This window comes from Oncorhynchus mykiss, unplaced genomic scaffold, assembly GCF_013265735.2.
Source record: "Oncorhynchus mykiss isolate Arlee unplaced genomic scaffold, USDA_OmykA_1.1 un_scaffold_144, whole genome shotgun sequence".
NCBI classification, from domain to species: Eukaryota; Metazoa; Chordata; class Actinopteri; order Salmoniformes; family Salmonidae; genus Oncorhynchus; species Oncorhynchus mykiss.
In genome coordinates, this window is record NW_023493665.1 from 527,187 (window position 1) to 547,500 (window position 20,314).

A 20,314-nucleotide genomic window follows, 5' to 3' on the forward strand; every position below is an offset into this window, starting at 1 on the left:
AGCAGACCAGCCTGTCTAGTGGGTGTCTGTCTACCCTCAGCAGACCAGCATGTCTAGTGGGTGTCTGTCTACCCTCAGCAGACCAGCCTGTCTAGTGGGTGTCTGTCTACCCTCAGCAGACCAGCCTGTCTAGTGGGTGTCTGTCTACTCTCAGCAGACCAGCCTGTCTAGTGGGCGTCTGTCTACCCTCAGCAGACCAGCCTGTCTAGTGGGTGTCTGTCTACCCTCAGCAGACCAGCCTGTCTAGTGGGTGGCTGTCTACCCTCAGCAGACCAGCCTGTCTAGTGGGTGTCTGTCTACTCTCAGCAGACCAGCCTGTCTAGTGGGTGTCTGTCTACCCTCAGTAGACCAGCCTGTCTAGTGGGTGTCTGTCTACCCTCAGCAGACCAGCCTGTCTAGTGGGTGTCTGTCTACCCTCAGCAGACCAGCCTGTCTAGTGGGTGTCTAGTGGGTGTCTGTCTACCCTCAGCAGACCAGCCTGTCTAGTGGGTGTCTGTCTGAGATACGGATAAACAATATTTAATAAACAGCCCTGAGAAACAGAAAAATGGAATCTCACAGCCACTGACGAACTAAACATATATCAGAACAGCATCGTTTCTCTAACACACTAAAGTCCGTTGGTATTGGCTAGGAGGCTGAGGTCTGTCTGTATTGGCTAAGAGCCCGTTTCTATATCTGCCAGCGTAGTCTACAGGGCATGGCAAGGGTGGCAGAGTGGGGAGCTGTAGGTGCAGGATGTTGGCAGGCAGGCCCTATGTGCATAAAACTGTCATCCCTCCACGGTGGAATGAAACTGTCTGAACTGTCATCCCTCCACGGTGGAACGACAGTCTGAACATGTCATCCCTCCACGGTGGAACGAAACAGTCTGAACGGTCATCCCTCCACGGTGGAACGATAGTCTGAACTGTCATCCCTCCACGGTGGAACGATACAGTCTGAACTGCCATCCCTCCACGGTGGAACGATACAGTCTGATCTTTCATCCCTCCACGGTGGAACGATACAGTCTGAACGGTCATCCCTCCACGGTGGAACGATACAGTCTGAACTGTCATCCCTCCACGGTGGAACGAAACTGTTAACTGTCATCCCTCCACGGTGGAACGATACAGTCTGATCTGTCATCCCTCCACGGTGGAGCGATACAGTCTGAACGGTCATCCCTCCACGGTGGAACGATACACTCTGAACTGTCATCCCTCCACGGTGGAACGATACAGTCTGAACGGCCATCCCTCCACGGTGGAACGATACAGTCTGAACTGTCATCCCTCCACGGTGGAACGATACAGTCCGAACTGTCATCCCTCCACGGTGGAACGATACAGTCTGAACTGTCAACCCTCCACGGTGGAACGATACAGTCTGAACTGTCATCCCTCCACGGTGGAACGATACAGTCTGAACTGTCATCCCTCCACGGTGGAACGATACCGTCTGAACTGTCATCCCTCCACGGTGGAACGATACAGTCCGAACTGTCATCCCGACACGGTGGAACGATACAGTCTGAACTGTCATCCCTCCACGGTGGAACGAAACAGTCTGAACTGTCATCCCTCCACGGTGGAACGATACAGTCTGAACTGTCATCCCTCCACGGTGGAACGATACAGTCTGAACTGTCATCCCTCCACGGTGGAACGATACAGTCTGAACTGTCATCCCTCCACGGTGGAACGAAACAGTCTGAACTGTCATCCCTCCACGGTGGAACGAAACAGTCTGAACTGTCATCCCTCCACGGTGGAACGATACAGTACGAACTGTCATCCCACCACGGTCACGGTGGAACGATACAGTATGAACTGTCATCCCTCCACGGTGGAACGATACAGTCTGAACTGTCATCCCTCCACGGTGGAACAATACAGTCTGAACTGTCATCCCTCCACGGTGGAACGATACAGTATGAACTGTCATCCCTCCACGGTCACGGTGGAACGATACAGTCTGAACTGTCATCCCTCCACGGTGGAACGATACAGTCTGAACTGTCATCCCTCCACGGTGGAACGATACAGTACGAACTGTCATCCCTCCACGGTGGAACGATACAGTCTGAACTGTCATCCCTCCACGGTGGAACGATACAGTCTGAACTGTCATCCCTCCACGGTGGAACGATACAGTCTGAACTGTCATCCCTCCACGGTGGAACGATACAGTCTGAACTGTCATCCCTCCACGGTGGAACGATACCGTCTGAACTGTCATCCCTCCACGGTGGAACGATACAGTCTGAACTGTCATCCCTCCACGGTGGAACGATACAGTATGAACTGTCATCCCTCCACGGTCACGGTGGAACGATACAGTCTGAACTGTCATCCCTCCACGGTGGAACGATACAGTCTGAACTGTCATCCCTCCACGGTGGAACGATACAGTACGAACTGTCATCCCTCCACGGTGGAACGATACCGTCTGAACTGTCATCCCTCCACGGTGGAACGATACAGTCTGAACTGTCATCCCTCCACGGTGGAACGATACCGTCTGAACTGTCATCCCTCCACGGTGGAACGATACCGTCTGAAGAGACTTATCCTTCTAATAGAAAGTGCCTGTCCGACAGAGGTACACAACAAACCACACTCACAGGAGTAGAATGATGAATCCTCCCAGAGGTACACAACAAACCACACAGGAGTAGAATGGTGAATCCTCGCAGAGGTACACAACAAACCACACTCACAGGAGTAGAATGGTGAATCCTTCCAGAGGTACACAACAAACCACACAGGAGTAGAATGGTGAATCCTCCCATAAGGAGTCATTATATCTGATGAGAGAGTGGCTATATAAGAAAACCACCTCTCCCAAACACCCCATGTTGAGATGACTGTTCAGATCATGGATAGATACATGGTAACAGCCTCTACAATACATGGTAGAGATGGCTCTGCAGTGGGTAACAGTCTAGCTACATGATAACAGCCTCTACATTACATGGTAGAGATGGTAGAGATGGTAGAGATGGTAGAGATGGCTCTGCAGTGGGTAACAGTCTAGCTACATGATAACAGCCTCTACATTACATGGTAGAGATGGTAGAGATGGTAGAGATGGCTCTGCAGTGGGTAACAGTCTAGCTACATGATAACATTCTCTACATTACATGGTAGAGATGGTAGAAATGGGTCTGCAGTGGGTAACAGTCTAGCTACATGGTAACAGCCTCTACATTACATGGTAGAGAAGGTAGAGATGGGTCTGCAGTGGGTAACAGTCTAGCTACATGGTAACAGCCTCTACATTACATGGTAGAGATGGTAGAGATGGGTCTGCAGTGGGTAACAGTCTAGCTACATGGTAACAGCCTCTACATTACATGGTAGAGATGGTAGAGATGGCTCTGCAGTGGGTAACAGTCTAGCTACATGGTAACAGCCTCTACATTACATGGTAGAGATGGTAGAGATGGTAGAGATGGCTCTGCAGTGGGTAACAGTCTAGCTACATGATAACAGCCTCTACATTACATGGTAGAGAAGGTAGAGATGGTAGAGATGGCTCTGCAGTGGGTAACAGTCTAGCTACATGATAACAGCCTCTACATTACATGGTAGAGATGGTATAAATGGTAGAAATGGTAGAGATGGTAGAGATGGCTCTGCAGTGGGTAACAGTCTAGCTACATGGTAACAACCTCTACATTACATGGTAGAGATGGCTCTGCAGTGGGTAACAGTCTAGCTACATGATAACAGTCTCTACATTACATGGTAGAGATGGTAGAGATGGTAGAAATGGTAGAAATGGTAGAGATGGTAGAGATGGCTCTGCAGTGGGTAACAGTCTAGCTACATGGTAACAGCCTCTACATTACATGGTAGAGATGGCTATGCAGTGGGTAACAGTCTAGCTACATGGTAACATCCTCTACATTACATGGTAGAGATGGCTCTGCAGTGAGTAACAGTCTAGCTACATGGTAACAGCCTCTACATTACATGGTAGAGATGGCTATGCAGTGGGTAACAGTCTAGCTACATGGTAACATCCTCTACATTACATGGTAGAGATGGCTCTGCAGTGAGTAACAGTCTAGCTACATGGTAACAGCCTCTACATGACATGGTAGAGATGGCAGAGATGGCTCTGCAGTGGGTAACAATCTAGCTACATGGTAACAGCCTCTACATTACATGGTAGAGATGGTAGAGATGGCTTTGCAGTGGGTAACAGTCTAGCTACATGATAACAGCCTCTACATTACATGGTAGAGATGGTAGAAATGGTAGAGATGGCTCTGCAGTGAGTAACAGTCTAGCTACATGATAACAGCCTGTACATTACATGGTAGAGATGGTAGAAATGGCTCTGCAGTGGGTAACAGTCTAGCTACATGATAACAGCCTCTACATTACATGGTAGAGATGGTAGAGATGGTAGAGATGGCTCTGCAGTGGGTAACAGTCTAGCTACATGATAACAGCCTCTACATTACATGGTAGAGATGGTAGAGATGGCTCTGCAGTGGGTAACAGTCTAGCTACATGGTAACAGCCTCTACATTACATGGTAGAGATGGTAGAGATGGTAGAGATGGCTCTGCAGTGGGTAACAGTCTAGCTACATGGTAACAGCCTCTACATTACATGGTAGAGATGGTAGAGATGGCTCTGCAGTGGGTAACAGTCTAGCTACATGATAACATCATCTACATTACATGGTAGAGATGGTAGAGATGGCTCTGCAGTGGGTAACAGTCTAGCTACATGATAACATCCTCTACATTACATGGTAGAGATGGCAGAGATTGTAGAGATGGCTCTGCAGTGGGTAACAGTCTAGCTACATGATAACAGCCTCTACATTACATGGTAGAGATGGCTCTGCAGTGGGTAACAGTCTAGCTACATGGTAACAGCCTCTACATTACATGGTAGAGATGGTAGAGATGGCTCTGCAGTGAGTAACAGTCTAGCTACATGGTAACAGCCTCTACATTACATGGTAGAGATGGTAGAGATGGCTCTGCAGTGGGTAACAGTCTAGCTACATGATAACATCATCTACATTACATGGTAGAGATGGTAGAGATGGCTCTGCAGTGGGTAACAGTCTAGCTACATGATAACAGCCTCTACATTACATGGTAGAGATGGTATAAATGGTAGAAATGGTAGAGATGGTAGAGATGGCTCTGCAGTGGGTAACAGTCTAGCTACATGGTAACAACCTCTACATTACATGGTAGAGATGGCTCTGCAGTGGGTAACAGTCTAGCTACATGATAACAGTCTCTACATTACATGGTAGAGATGGTAGAGATGGTAGAAATGGTAGAAATGGTAGAGATGGTAGAGATGGCTCTGCAGTGGGTAACAGTCTAGCTACATGGTAACAGCCTCTACATTACATGGTAGAGATGGCTATGCAGTGGGTAACAGTCTAGCTACATGGTAACATCCTCTACATTACATGGTAGAGATGGCTCTGCAGTGAGTAACAGTCTAGCTACATGGTAACAGCCTCTACATGACATGGTAGAGATGGCAGAGATGGCTCTGCAGTGGGTAACAATCTAGCTACATGGTAACAGCCTCTACATTACATGGTAGAGATGGTAGAGATGGCTTTGCAGTGGGTAACAGTCTAGCTACATGATAACAGCCTCTACATTACATGGTAGAGATGGTAGAAATGGTAGAGATGGCTCTGCAGTGAGTAACAGTCTAGCTACATGATAACAGCCTGTACATTACATGGTAGAGATGGTAGAAATGGCTCTGCAGTGGGTAACAGTCTAGCTACATGATAACAGCCTCTACATTACATGGTAGAGATGGTAGAGATGGTAGAGATGGCTCTGCAGTGGGTAACAGTCTAGCTACATGATAACAGCCTCTACATTACATGGTAGAGATGGTAGAGATGGCTCTGCAGTGGGTAACAGTCTAGCTACATGGTAACAGCCTCTACATTACATGGTAGAGATGGTAGAGATGGTAGAGATGGCTCTGCAGTGGGTAACAGTCTAGCTACATGGTAACAGCCTCTACATTACATGGTAGAGATGGTAGAGATGGCTCTGCAGTGGGTAACAGTCTAGCTACATGATAACATCATCTACATTACATGGTAGAGATGGTAGAGATGGCTCTGCAGTGGGTAACAGTCTAGCTACATGATAACATCCTCTACATTACATGGTAGAGATGGCAGAGATTGTAGAGATGGCTCTGCAGTGGGTAACAGTCTAGCTACATGATAACAGCCTCTACATTACATGGTAGAGATGGCTCTGCAGTGGGTAACAGTCTAGCTACATGGTAACAGCCTCTACATTACATGGTAGAGATGGTAGAGATGGCTCTGCAGTGAGTAACAGTCTAGCTACATGGTAACAGCCTCTACATTACATGGTAGAGATGGTAGAGATGGCTCTGCAGTGGGTAACAGTCTAGCTACATGATAACATCATCTACATTACATGGTAGAGATGGTAGAGATGGCTCTGCAGTGGGTAACAGTCTAGCTACATGATAACAGCCTCTACATTACATGGTAGAGAAGGTAGAGATGGTAGAGATGGCTCTGCAGTGGGTAACAGTCTAGCTACATGATAACAGCTTCTACATTACATGGTAGAGATGGTAGAGACGGTAGAGATGGCTCTGCAGTGGGTAACAGTCTAGCTACATGGTAACAGCCTCTACATTACATGGTAGAGATGGTAGAGATGGTAGAGATGGCTCTGCAGTGGGTAACAGTCTAGCTACATGATAACAGCCTCTACATTACATGGTAGAGATGGTAGAGATGGCTCTGCAGTGGGTAACAGTCTAGCTACATGGAAACAGCCTCTACATTACATGGTAGAGATGGTAGAGATGGTAGAGATGGCTCTGCAGTGGGTAACAGTCTAGCTACATGGTAACAGCCTCTACATTACATGGTAGAGATGGTAGAGATGGCTCTGCAGTGGGTAACAGTCTAGCTACCTGATAACATCATCTACATTACATGGTAGAGATGGTAGAGATGGCTCTGCAGTGGGTAACAGTCTAGCTACATGACAACAGCCTCTACATTACATGGTAGAGAAGGTAGAGATGGTAGAGATGGCTCTGCAATGGGTAACAGTCTAGCTACATGATAACAGCCTCTACATTACATGGTAGAGATGGTAGAGATGGTAGAGATGGCTCTGCAGTGGGTAACAGTCTAGCTACATGGTAACATCCTCTACATTACATGGTAGAGATGGCTCTGCAGTGGGTAACAGTCTAGCTACATGGTAACAGCCTCTACATTACATGGTAGATATGGTAGAGATGGCTCTGCAGTGGGTAACAGTCTAGCTACATGGTAACAGCCTCTACATTACATGGTAGAAATGGTAGAGATGGTAGAGATGGCTCTGCAGTGGGTAACAGTCTAGCTACATGATAACAGCCTCTACATTACATGGTAGAGATGGCTCTGCAGTGGGTAACAGTCTAGCTACATGGTAACAGCCTCTACATTACATGGTAGAGATGGTAGAGATGGCTCTGCAGTGAGTAACAGTCTAGCTACATGGTAACAGCCTCTACATTACATGGTAGAGATGGTAGAGATGGCTCTGCAGTGGGTAACAGTCTAGCTACATGGTAACAGCCTCTACATTACATGGTAGAGATGGTAGAGATGGCTCTGCAGTGGGTAACAGTCTAGCTACATGATAACATCATCTACATTACATGGTAGAGATGGTAGAGATGGCTCTGCAGTGGGTAACAGTCTAGCTACATGATAACAGCCTCTACATTACATGGTAGAGAAGGTAGAGATGGTAGAGATGGCTCTGCAGTGGGTAACAGTCTAGCTACATGATAACAGCTTCTACATTACATGGTAGAGATGGTAGAGATGGTAGAGATGGCTCTGCAGTGGGTAACAGTCTAGCTACATGGTAACAGCCTCTACATTACATGGTAGAGATGGTAGAGATGGTAGAGATGGCTCTGCAGTGGGTAACAGTCTAGCTACATGATAACAGCCTCTACATTACATGGTAGAGATGGTAGAGATGGCTCTGCAGTGGGTAACAGTCTAGCTACATGGAAACAGCCTCTACATTACATGGTAGAGATGGTAGAGATGGTAGAGATGGCTCTGCAGTGGGTAACAGTCTAGCTACATGGTAACAGCCTCTACATTACATGGTAGAGATGGTAGAGATGGCTCTGCAGTGGGTAACAGTCTAGCTACCTGATAACATCATCTACATTACATGGTAGAGATGGTAGAGATGGCTCTGCAGTGGGTAACAGTCTAGCTACATGACAACAGCCTCTACATTACATGGTAGAGAAGGTAGAGATGGTAGAGATGGCTCTGCAATGGGTAACAGTCTAGCTACATGATAACAGCCTCTACATTACATGGTAGAGATGGTAGAGATGGTAGAGATGGCTCTGCAGTGGGTAACAGTCTAGCTACATGGTAACATCCTCTACATTACATGGTAGAGATGGCTCTGCAGTGGGTAACAGTCTAGCTACATGGTAACAGCCTCTACATTACATGGTAGATATGGTAGAGATGGCTCTGCAGTGGGTAACAGTCTAGCTACATGGTAACAGCCTCTACATTACATGGTAGAAATGGTAGAGATGGTAGAGATGGCTCTGCAGTGGGTAACAGTCTAGCTACATGATAACAGCCTGTACATTACATGGTAGAGATGGTAGAAATGGCTCTGCAGTTGGTAACAGTCTAGCTACATGATAACAGCCTCTACATTACATGGTAGAGATGGTAGAGATGGTAGAGATGGCTCTGCAGTGGGTAACAGTCTAGCTACATGGTAACAGCCTCTACATTACATGGTAGAGATGGTAGAGATGGTAGAGATGGCTCTGCAGTGAGTAACAGTCTAGCTACATGATAACAGCCTCTACATTACATGGTAGAGATGGTAGAGATGGTAGAGATGGCTCTGCAGTGGGTAACAGTCTAGCTACATGATAACATCATCTACATTACATGGTAGAGATGGTAGAGATGGTAGAGATGGCTCTGCAGTGGGTAACAGTCTAGCTACATGATAACAGCCTCTACATTACATGGTAGAGATGGTAGAGATGGTAGAGATGGTAGAGATGGCTCTGCAGTGGGTAACAGTCTAGCTACATGATAACGGCCTCTACATTACATGGTAGAGAAGGTAGAGATGGTAGAGATGGCTCTGCAGTGGGTAACAGTCTAGCTACATGATAACAGCCTCTACATTACATGGTAGAGATGGTAGAGATGGTAGAGATGGCTCTGCAGTGGGTAACAGTCTAGCTACATGATAACAGCCTCTACATTACATGGTAGAGATGGTAGAGATGGCTCTGCAGTGGGTAACAGTCTAGCTACATGATAACAGCCTCTACATTACATGGTAGAGATGGTAGAGATGGCTCTGCAGTGGGTAACAGTCTAGCTACATGATAACAGCCTCTACATTACATGGTAGAGATGGTAGAGATGGTAGAGATGGCTCTGCAGTGGGTAACAGTCTAGCTACATGGTAACAGCCTCTACATTACATGGTAGAGATGGTAGAGATGGTAGAGATGGCTCTGCAGTGGGTAACAGTCTAGCTACATGATAACAGCCTCTACATTACATGGTAGAGATGGTAGAGATGGCTCTGCAGTGGGTAACAGTCTAGCTACATGATAACAGCCTCTACATTACATGGTAGAGATGGTAGAGATGGCTCTGCAGTGGGTAACAGTCTAGCTACATGATAACAGCCTCTACATTACATGGTAGAGATGGTAGAGATGGCTCTGCAGTGGGTAACAGTCTAGCTACATGGTAACAGCCTCTACATTACATGGTAGAGATGGTAGAGATGGTAGAGATGGCTCTGCAGTGGGTAACAGTCTAGCTACATGATAACAGCCTCTACATTACATGGTAGAGATGGTAGAGATGGCTCTGCAGTGGGTAACAGTCTAGCTACATGATAACAGCCTCTACATTACATGGTAGAGGTGGTAGAGATGGCTCTGCAGTGGGTAACAGTCTAGCTACATGGTAACAGCCTCTACATTACATGGTAGAGGTGGTAGAGATGGCTCTGCAGTGGGTAACAGTCTAGCTACATGATAACAGCCTCTACATTACATGGTAGAGATGGTAGAGATGGCTCTGCAGTGGGTAACAGTCTAGCTACATGGTAACAGCCTCTACATTACATGGTAGAGATGGTAGAAATGGCTCTGCAGTGGGTAACAGTCTAGCTACATGATAACAGCCTCTACATTACATGGTAGAGATGGTAGAGATGGTAGAGATGGCTCTGCAGTGGGTAACAGTCTAGCTACATGATAACAGCCTCTACATTACATGGTAGAGATGGTAGAGATGGCTCTGCAGTGGGTAACAGTCTAGCTACATGGTAACAGCCTCTACATTACATGGTAGAGATGGTAGAAATGGCTCTGCAGTGGGTAACAGTCTAGCTACATGATGACAGCCTCTACATACATACAGGAGAGAAAGAGAGAGAGAGATGAGGAGAGATGGAGAGAGAGAGAGAGAGAGAGAGAGATGGGGAGAGGGAGAGAGATGGGGAGAGGGGGAGAGATGGGAGAGAGGGATAGGGAGAGAGGAGAGAAAGAGAGAGAGAGATGGGGAGAGATGGGAGAGAGAGATGGGGAGAGAGAGAGAGAGAGAGAGAGAGAGAGAGAGAGATGGGGAGAGGGGGAGAGATGGGAGAGAGGGATGGGGAGAGAGGAGAGAAAGAGAGAGAGAGATGGGGAGAGAGATGGGGAGAGAGAGAGAGAGAGAGATGAGGGAGAGGGGGAGAGATGGGAGAGAGGGATGGGGAAAGAGGAGAGAAAGAGAGAGAGAGATGGGGAGAGATGAAGAGAAGAGAAGAGAGAGAGGGGGGAAACCTAGTCAGCTGTACAACTGAACGCATTAAACCTAAATATATCTTTGTCATTTAACCCCTCTGAGGTGCGGGGAGAGAGACGGGGAGAGAGAGACATTTAACCCCTCTGAGGGGAGCTGCCTTTCATCAAACATCCACGTGATCGACGCCCAGGGAGCCGTTGTTGTTGGGGTTTAACAGATTCGAACCGGCGTCCTCTTTCAGGTTACTGGCCCAACGCTCTCTACTGCTGCTTAGAGATTCCTGATGGGTTTCCTGTCACATGATCTTGGGAAAGGAGTCGAGAAATAATTCACAGGATGACCCCGGCTTGATGATATCTACGCATTTGATCTGAACTTAAAGGATTGTGTCCTGATGAAAGCGTCAATACGTTGCTGAAACACGAAGCCAGTGTCCCAAAATGGCACACTATTCCCTATGGGAAGTAGTGTACTATAAAGGGGATAAGGGGAGCCGCTTGGGACACATCCATATAATCCACTGAACAGACGACCGCTAATTTACCTCCTTAGAGAACAGTGGATGTTTAGAAAGTCTCCCTGTCTCTCTCTCCCCGTCTCTCTCTCCCCTCGTCTCTCTCCCCGTCTCTCTCCCACCGTCTCTCTCTCTCCGTCTCTCTCTCTCCGTCTCTCTCTCTCCGTCTCTCTCTCTCCGTCTCTCTAACCCCGTCTCTCTAACCCCGTCTCTCTGTCCCCGTCTCTCTCCAGGTCTCTCTCCAGGTCTCTCTCTCCCAGTCTCTCTCCCCCCGTCTCTCTCCCCCCGTCTCTCTCCCCCCGTCTCTCTCCCCCCGTCTCTCTCCCCCCGTCTCTCTCTCCCCGTCTCTCTCTCCCCGTCTCTCTCTCCCCGTCTCTCTCTCCCCCCGTCTCTCTCTCCAGGTCTCTCCCCCCGTCTCTCTCCCCCCGTCTCTCTCTCCCCGTCTCTCTCTCCCCGTCTCTCTCCCCGTCTCTCTTTTCCCCGTCTCTCTTCTCCCCGTCTCTCTCTCCCCGTCTCTCTCGCTCCCCGTCTCTCTCTCCCCGTCTCTCTCTCTCCAGGTCTCCCTCTCCGTCTCTCTCTCCCCGTCTCTCTTTTCCCCGTCTCTCTTCTCCCCGTCTCTCTCTCTCCCCGTGCCTCTCTCTCTCCCCGTGCCTCTCTCTCTCCCCGCGCCTCTCTCTCTCCCCGCCTCTCTCTCTCCCCGCCTCTCTCTCTCCCCGCCTCTCTCTCTCCCCGCCTCTCTCTCTCCCCGTCTCTCTCTCTCCCCGTCTCTCTCTCTCTCCCCGTCTCTCTCTCTCAGTCTCGCTCTCCCCGTCTCGCTCTCCCCGTCTCTCTCTCCGTCTCTCTCTCCCCGTCTCTCTCTCCCCGTCTCTCTCTCCCCGTCTCTCGCTCCCCGTCTCTCTCCCCGTCTCTCTCTCTCCCCGTCTCTCTCTCTCCCCGTCTCTCTCTCCCCGTCTCTCTCTCCCCGTCTCTCTCTCCCCATCTCTCTCTCTCCCCGTCTCTCTCTCTCTCTCCCCCCGTCTCTCTCTCTCTCTCCCTGTCTCTCTCTCTCCCTGTGTCTCTCCCTCTCCCCGTGTCTCTCCCCGTGTCTCTCTCTCCCCGTCTCCCTCTCCCCGTCTCTCTCTCCCCGTCTCTCTCCCTCTCCCCGTGTCTCTCCCCGTCTCTCTCTCTCTCCACGTCTCTCTCTCCACGTCTCTCTCGCCACGTCTCTCTCTCCACGTCTCTCTCTCCACGTCTCTCTCTCCACGTCTCTCTCCCCGTCTCTCTCTCCCCGTCTCCCTCTCCCCCCGTCTCCCTCTCCCCCCTTCTCCTTCTCCCCCGTCTCCCTCTCCACGTCTCTCTCTCCCCGTCTCTCTCTCCCCGTCTCCCTCTCCCCGTCTCTCTCTCTCCCCGTGTCTCTCCCTCTCCCCGTGTCTCTCCCCGTCTCTCTCTCCCCGTCTCTCTCTCTCTCCGTCTCTCTCTGTCTCTCTCCCCATCTCCCTCTCCCCCCGTCTCTCTCTCCCCCGTCTCCCTCTCCCCGTCTCTCCCTGTCTCCGTCTCTCTCTCCACGTCTCTCTCTCCCCGTCTCTCTCCCCCCGTCTCCCTCTCCCCGTGTCTCTCCCTCTCCCCGTGCCTCTCCCTCTCCCCGTGTCTCTCTCCCCATCTCTCTCTCTCCCCTTCTCTCTCTCTCCACGTCTCTCTCTCTCCCCGTCTCTCTCTCTCCCCGTCTCTCTCTCCCCGTCTCTCTCTCTCCCCGTCTCTCTCTCTCCCCGTCTCTCTCTCTCCCCGTCTCTCTCTCTCCCCGTCTCTCTCTCCCCGTCTCTCTCTCCCCGTCTCTCTCTCTCCCCGTCTCTCTCTCTCCCCGTCTCTCTCTCTCCCCGTCTCCCTCTCTCCCCCCGTCTCCCTCGTCTCCCTCTCCCCCTTCTCCCTGTCCCCCGTCTCCCTCTCCCCCCGTCTCTCCCTCTCTCCGTCTCTCTCTCCCCCCGTCTCTCCCTCCCTCCGTCTCTCTCTCCCCCCGTCTCTCTCTCCCCGTCTCTCTCCCCCCGTCTCTCTCTCCCCGTCTCTCTCCCCCCGTCTCTCTCTCCCCGTATCTCTCTCCCCGTCTCTCTCTCCCCCCGTCTCTCTCTCCCCCCGTCTCTCTCTCCCCCCGTCTCTCTCTCCCCGCCTCTCTCTCCCCGTCTCTCTCTCCCCGTCTCTCTCTCTATCTGTCCCCGTCTCTCTCTCTCCCCGTCTCTCTCCCCTCGTCTCTCTCTCCCCGTCTCTCTCTCTCCCCGTCTCTCTCTCTCCCGTCTCTCTCCCCCCCGTCTCTCTCCCCCCGTCTCTCTCTCCCCCCGTCTCTCTCTCGCCCCCCGTCTCTCTCTCCCCCCGTCTCTCTATCTCTCCCCGTCTCTCTCTCCCCGTCTCTCTCTCTCCCCGTCTCTCTCTCTCCCGTCTCTCTCCCCCCCGTCTCTCTCCCCCCCGTCTCTCTCCCCCCGTCTCTCTCTCCCCCCGTCTCTCTCTCCCCCCGTCTCTCTCTCCCCCCGTCTCTCTCTCCCCCCGTCTCTCTATCTCTCCCCGTCTCTCTCTCCCCGTCTCTCTCTCTCCCCGTCTCTCTCTCTCCCCGTCTCTCTCTCTCCCCGTCTCTCTCTCCCCCCGTCTCTCTCTCTCCCCGTCTCTCTCTCCCCGTCTCTCTCTCCCCATCTCTCTCTCCCCCATCTCTCTCCCCCCGTCTCTCTCCCCGTCTATCTCCCCATCTCTCTCCCCCCGTCTCTCTCCTATCAGCACGATAACGCTGAAGCACATTTGACAGAATCCTAGTTTCCTTTTAACAAATTGTCTCTGTCATTCGTGCTATTCTCTTTCCCCTTTGAACAAAATCCTTCAGCCCCTCATTTACCCATAACCGTCTCTGTCATCTCCTGATAGGCAGTTCCAACGGAGGCCTTGGACTCCCGTGTGGGGATTCTGATACCAGTCCCTCTTTGTACTGCTGTAATCCATGTTATCACAGCAGATAGAGTGCCTGTGTCCCAAATGGCACCCTATTCCCTGTGTAGTGCACTACTTTAGACCAGCACCCATAGGGAAACCCACAGGGATCTGGCCAAAAGTAGGCCTTTATCGAGGGATTGAGGGTGCTGTTTGGGATGCAGCCTTGTGATAGAGAGGGGTGTTTCCAGGAGAACAAAGGGCTCTCTCTCTCTCTCAGCCCTCTAAATCACAGTGGTTCTTTCAGGAGAGGACGAGTCCAGATCACCCTCCCTCTCCTCTGCAAAAGGCACGCTGCGGAGTCAGGCGGCACGCTGCGGAGTCAGGCGGCACGCTGCGGAGTCAGGCGGCACGCTGCGGAGTCAGGCGGCACGCTGCGGAGTCAGGCGGCACGCTGCGGAGTCAGGCGGCACGCTGCGGAGTCAGGAGGCACGCTGTGGAGTCAGGAGGCACGCTGCGGAGTCAGGCGGCAGCTCTGATGGGGGGCTCTCAAGGTGTTCAAGGGGTTGTCTGAAATGGGACCCTATTCCCTACATTGTGGATTTCTTTTAAGCAGGGCCCATATGGCTCGTTGTACCCTATTCCCTACATAGTGGCATGGTAACACAGCTGATATGAAGTACTGTCCATCCTCAACATGGCATCGTAACACAGCTGACATGAAGTACTGTCCATCCTCCACATGGCATCGTAACACAGCTGACATGAAGTACTGTCCATCCTCAACATGGCATCATAACACAGCTGACATGAAGTACTGTCCATCCTCAACATGGCACACACAGACATACGGTACCACACACAGACACACGGTACCACACACAGACATACGGTACCACACACAGACATACGGTACCACACACACACGGTACCACACACAGACATACGGTACCACACACACACGGTACCACACACAGACACAGGTTTCTAAGTACGTATTCATTGATTTCCCAAGTCCCTCAACGTTCTCTGGTGCCGTGTACTGAGAACCGGTGGTTTCCCTAGTCCCTCAACGTTCTTTGGTGCCGTGTACTGAGAACCGGTGGTTTCCCTAGTCCCTCAACGTTCTTTGGTGCCGTGTACTGAGAGCCAGTGGTTTCCCTAGTCCCTCAACGTTCTTTGGTGCCGTGTACTGAGAGCCAGTGGTTTCCCTAGTCCCTCAACGTTCTTTGGTGACGTGTACTGAGAACCGGTGGTTTCCCTAGTCCCTCAACGTTCTTTGGTGCCGTGTACTGAGAACCAGTGGTTTCCCTAGTCCCTCAACGTTCTTTGGTGACGTGTACTGAGAACCGGTGGTTTCCCTAGTCCCTCAACGTTCTTTGGTGCCGTGTACTGAGAACCAGTGGTTTCCCTAGTCCCTCAACGTTCTTTGGTGACGTGTACTGAGAACCGGTGGTTTCCCTAGTCCCTCAACGTTCTCTGGTGCCGTGTACTGAGAACCCGTGAAACAGCTTTACCTGGTAATGAGTATGAAACGGAACGTGAACTCATTTCTCTTCAAAAGAAAAACAATAAAGGAGTCCGTTTTTGAAGATTTTGCTCTCAGAGAAAACATCCCCTTTTTGACTGTAATTGAGCAAATCGATGTTTGTTTGTTCTACTAGTTGCTACTTCAAACGTCCCCATGTTCAAAAAGCAACAAACCTTTTTCCCCCAACTATTCCACACAGCTTCATCCTTTCCCCCAACTATTCCACACAGCTTGATCCTTCCCCCCAACTATTCCACACAGCTTCATCCTTCCCCCCAACTATTCCACACAGCTTCATCTTTCCCCCCAACTATTCCACACAGCTTCATCCTTTCCCCCCCAACTATTCCACACAGCTTCATCCTTTTCCCCCAACTATTCCACACAGCTTCATCCTTTTTCCCCAACTATTCCACACAGCTTCATCCTTTTCCCCCCAACTATTCCACACAGCTTCATCCTTTCCCCCCCAACTATTCCACACAGGTTCATCCTTTTCCCCCAACTATTCCACACAGCTTCATCCTTTTCCCCCAACTATTCCACACAGCTTCATCCTTTTCCCCCCAACTATTCCACACAGCTTCATCCTTTTCCTCCAACTATTCCACACAGCTTCATCCTTTCCCCCCAACTATTCCACACAGCTTCATCCTTTTCCCCCAACTATTCCACACAGCTTCATCCTTTTCCCCCCAACTATTCCACACAGCTTCATCCTTTTCCCCCAACTATTCCACACAGCTTCATCCTTTCCCCCAACTATTCCACACAGCTTCATCCTTTCCCCCAACTATTCCACACAGCTTCATCCTTTTCCCCCCAACTATTCCACACAGCTTCATCCTTTCCCCCCAACTATTCCACACAGCTTCATCCTTTTCCCCAACTATTCCACACAGCTTCATCCTTTTCCCCCAACTATTCCACACAGCTTCATCCTTTTCCCCCAACTATTCCACACAGCTTCATCCTTTTCCCCAACTATTCCACACAGCTTCATCCTTTTCCCCCAACTATTCCACACAGCTTCATCCTTTTCCCCAACTATTCCACACAGCTTCATCCTTTCCCCCCAACTATTCCACACAGCTTCATCCTTTTCCCCAACTATTCCACACAGCTTCATCCTTTCCCCCCAACTATTCCACACAGCTTCATCCTTTCCCCCCAACTATTCCACACAGCTTCATCTTCCTAAAAGTCGAAACCTGAACGTTTGCTGAGGATCCTAACGTATTATATAAATTATATTCTTGTGCAAAAAAGTTTGAAGAAAATATTTCTGAACATTTGTATTTGTTTTTACATTTGTTCAGGGTTAGGGGTTAGGGGTTAGGGGTCAGGGGTTAGGGGTTAGGGGGTTAGAGGGTTAGGGTTAGAGGGTTAGGGGTTAGGGGTTAGGGGTTAGGGGGTTAGGGGTTAGGGGTTTAGGGGTTAGAGGGTTAGGGTTAGGGTTAGGGTTAGAGGGTTAGGGGTTAGGGTTAGGGGTTAGGGGTTAGGGTTAGGGGTTAGGGGTTAGGGGTTAGGGGTTAGGGGGTTAGAGGGTTAGGGGTTAGGGGTTAGGGGGTTAGAGGGTTAGGGTTAGGGTTAGGGTTAGAGGGTTAGGGGTTAGGGTTAGGGGTTAGGGTCTGTGTTTGGGGTCGAATAGTGGGGCATCTTTGACCCAGATTAATACATTATTGTGGGGCATCTTTGACCCAGATAAATACATTATAGTGGGGCATCTTTGACCCAGATTAATACATTATAGTGGGGCATCTTTGACCCAGATAAATACATTATAGTGGGGCATCTTTGACCCAGATAAATACATTATAGTGGGGCATCTTTGACCCAGATTAATACATTATAGTGGGGCATCTTTGACCCAGATTAATACATTATAGTGGGGCATCTTTGACCCAGATTAATACATTATAGTGGGGCATCTTTGACCCAGATAAATACATTATAGTGGGGCATCTTTGACCCAGATAAATACATTATTGTGGGACATTGTGGAAATTGTGGAAACAATCTAGCCATTCTACACAAATCTACACAAATCTCTGTGTCTGGAGGCTGTATCGTTCCTCTGAGCTGGGAGAGTCTGCTGCTGGGATCTGAGCAGGGTTCGGGTCTGACTGGGTCAGACTGGGTCTGAGTGGAGGTGGGATAACTCACCTGATTGATGTGCTTGAGTTTATCAATGATCTGATGGATGACTGGGTCCCCTTCCTTCACTTTAACCTCTGGATTAGCAGTCTGGGCCTTGATTCCATTACCCACCACTCTCAGAGTATAGCTGGAGGGAGGAGGAGAGAGGAGAGGGTTAGAGGAGGGAAGAAGAGAGGCTTGAAGACAGGGGGATGGATGAATGAAGGAGTTTAACTGAAGTGTCCTCAGATGGCCTCAGGAGGTTTTAGTAAAACACTTCAAAGACAGACAGACGACAGACAAACCTGGCCGGCAGAACCTAGAGTCAAAGAAAGACAAACCTGGCAGGCAGAACCTAGAGTCAGAGAAGACAAACCTGGCAGGCAGAACCTAGAGTCAGAGAAAGACAGACAGACAAACCTGGCCAGCAGAACCTAGAGTCAGAGAAAGACAGACAGACAAACCTGGCCAGCAGAACCTATAGTCAGAGAAAGACAGACAGACAGACAAACCTGGCCAGCAGAACCTAGAGTCTGAGAAAGACAGACAGACAGACAAACCTGGCCAGCAGAACCTAGAGTCAAAGAAAGACAGAGTAGTAGTAGAAGCAGCATCAGTAGTAGTAGTAGTAGTAGCAGCAGTAGCATCAGTAGTAGTAGTAGTAGTAGTAGTAGTAGTAGTAGTAGTAGTAGTAGTAGTAGTAGTAGCAGCAGTAGCATCAGTAGTAGTAGTAGCAGCAGTAGCATCAGTAGTAGTAGTAGTAGTAGTAGTAGTAGCATCAGTAGTAGTATTAGTATCAGTAGTAGTAATAGTAGTAGTAGTAGTATCAGTAGTAGTAGTAGTAGTAGTATCAGTAGTAGTAGTAGTAGTAGTAGCAGCAGCAGCAGCAGTAGTAGTAGTAGTAGTAGTATTAGTATCAGTAGTAGTAGTAGTAGTAGCATCAGTAGTAGTAGTAGCAGCAGTAGCATCAGTAGTAGTAGTATTAGTAGTAGTAGTAGTAGCATCAGTAGTAGTAGTAGTAGTAGTAGTAGTAGCATCAGTAGTAGTAGTAGTATCAGTAGTAGTAGTAACAGTAATAGTAGCATCAGTAGTAGTAGTAATAGTAATAGTAGCAGCAGTAGTAATAGTAGCAGCATCAGTAGTAGTATTAGTATCAGTAGTAGTAATAGTAGTAGTAGTAGTATCAGTAGTAGTAGTAGTAGTAGTATCAGTAGTAGTAGTAGTAGCATCAGTAGTAGTAGTAGTAGTATCAGTAGTAGTAGTAGTAGTAGTAGCATCAGTAGTAGTAGTATTAGTAGTAGCATCAGTAGTAGTAGTAGCATCAGTAGTAGTAGCAGTAGTAGTAGTAGTAGCATCAGTAGTAGTAGTATTAGTAGTAGTAGTAGTAGCATCAGTAGTAGTAGTAGTAGTAGTAGTAGTAGCATCAGTAGTAGTAGTAGTATCAGTAGTAGTAGTAACAGTAATAGTAGTAGCATCAGTAGTAGTAGTAATAGTAATAGTAGCAGCAGTAGTAATAGTAGCAGCATCAGTAGTAGTATTAGTATCAGTAGTAGTAATAGTAGTAGTAGTAGTATCAGTAGTAGTAGTAGTAGTAGTATCAGTAGTAGTAGTAGTAGCATCAGTAGTAGTAGTAGTAGTATCAGTAGTAGTAGTAGTAGTAGTAGTAGTAGCATCAGTAGTAGTAGTATTAGTAGTAGCATCAGTAGTAGTAGTAGCATCAGTAGTAGTAGCAGTAGTAGTAGTAGTAGCATCAGTAGTAGTAGTATTAGTAGTAGCATCAGTAGTAGTAGTAGCATCAGTAGTAGTAGCAGTAGTAGTAGTAGTAGTATTAGTAGTAGTAGTAGTAGTAGCAGCATCAGTAGTAGTAGTATTAGTAGTAGTAGTAGTAGTAGCATCAGTAGTAGTAGTATTAGTAGTAGTAGTAGTAGCATCAGTAGTAGTAGTAGTAGTAGTATCAGTAGTAGTAGTAGAAGCATCAGTAGTAGTAGTAGTAGTAGCAGTAGCATCAGTAGTAGTAGTATTAGTAGTAGTAGTAGTAGTAGCATCAGTAGTAGTAGTAGTAGTAGTAGAGGACACTGGAGAGAGGATGATTAACACAACACTGGAGAGAGGATGATTAACACAACACTGGAGAGAGGATGATTAACACAACACTGGAGAGAGGATGATTAATTCAACACTGGAGAGAGGATGATTAATTCAACACTGGAGAGAGGATGATTAATTCAACACTGGAGAGAGGATGATTAATTCAACACTGGAGAGAGGATGATTAACACAACACTGGAGAGAGGATGATTAACACAACACTGGAGAGAGGATGATTATTTCAACACTGGAGAGAGGATGATTAATACAACACTGGATAGAGGATGATTATTTCAACA

General features: G+C 48.8%; 1 protein-coding gene across 1 annotated transcript in view; it reads right to left on the minus strand.

Moving 5' to 3' along the window:
- The window catches only part of gpc5a (glypican 5a), a 306,601-nt gene that overhangs the window by 156,932 nt on the left and 129,355 nt on the right, over positions 1-20,314 (minus strand). Inside the window, exon 7 of the mRNA XM_036972358.1 lies at positions 17,955-18,075. Within this exon, the coding sequence (XP_036828253.1) occupies positions 17,955-18,075 (121 nt within the window). The remainder of the gene's footprint in view (positions 1-17,954; positions 18,076-20,314) is intronic.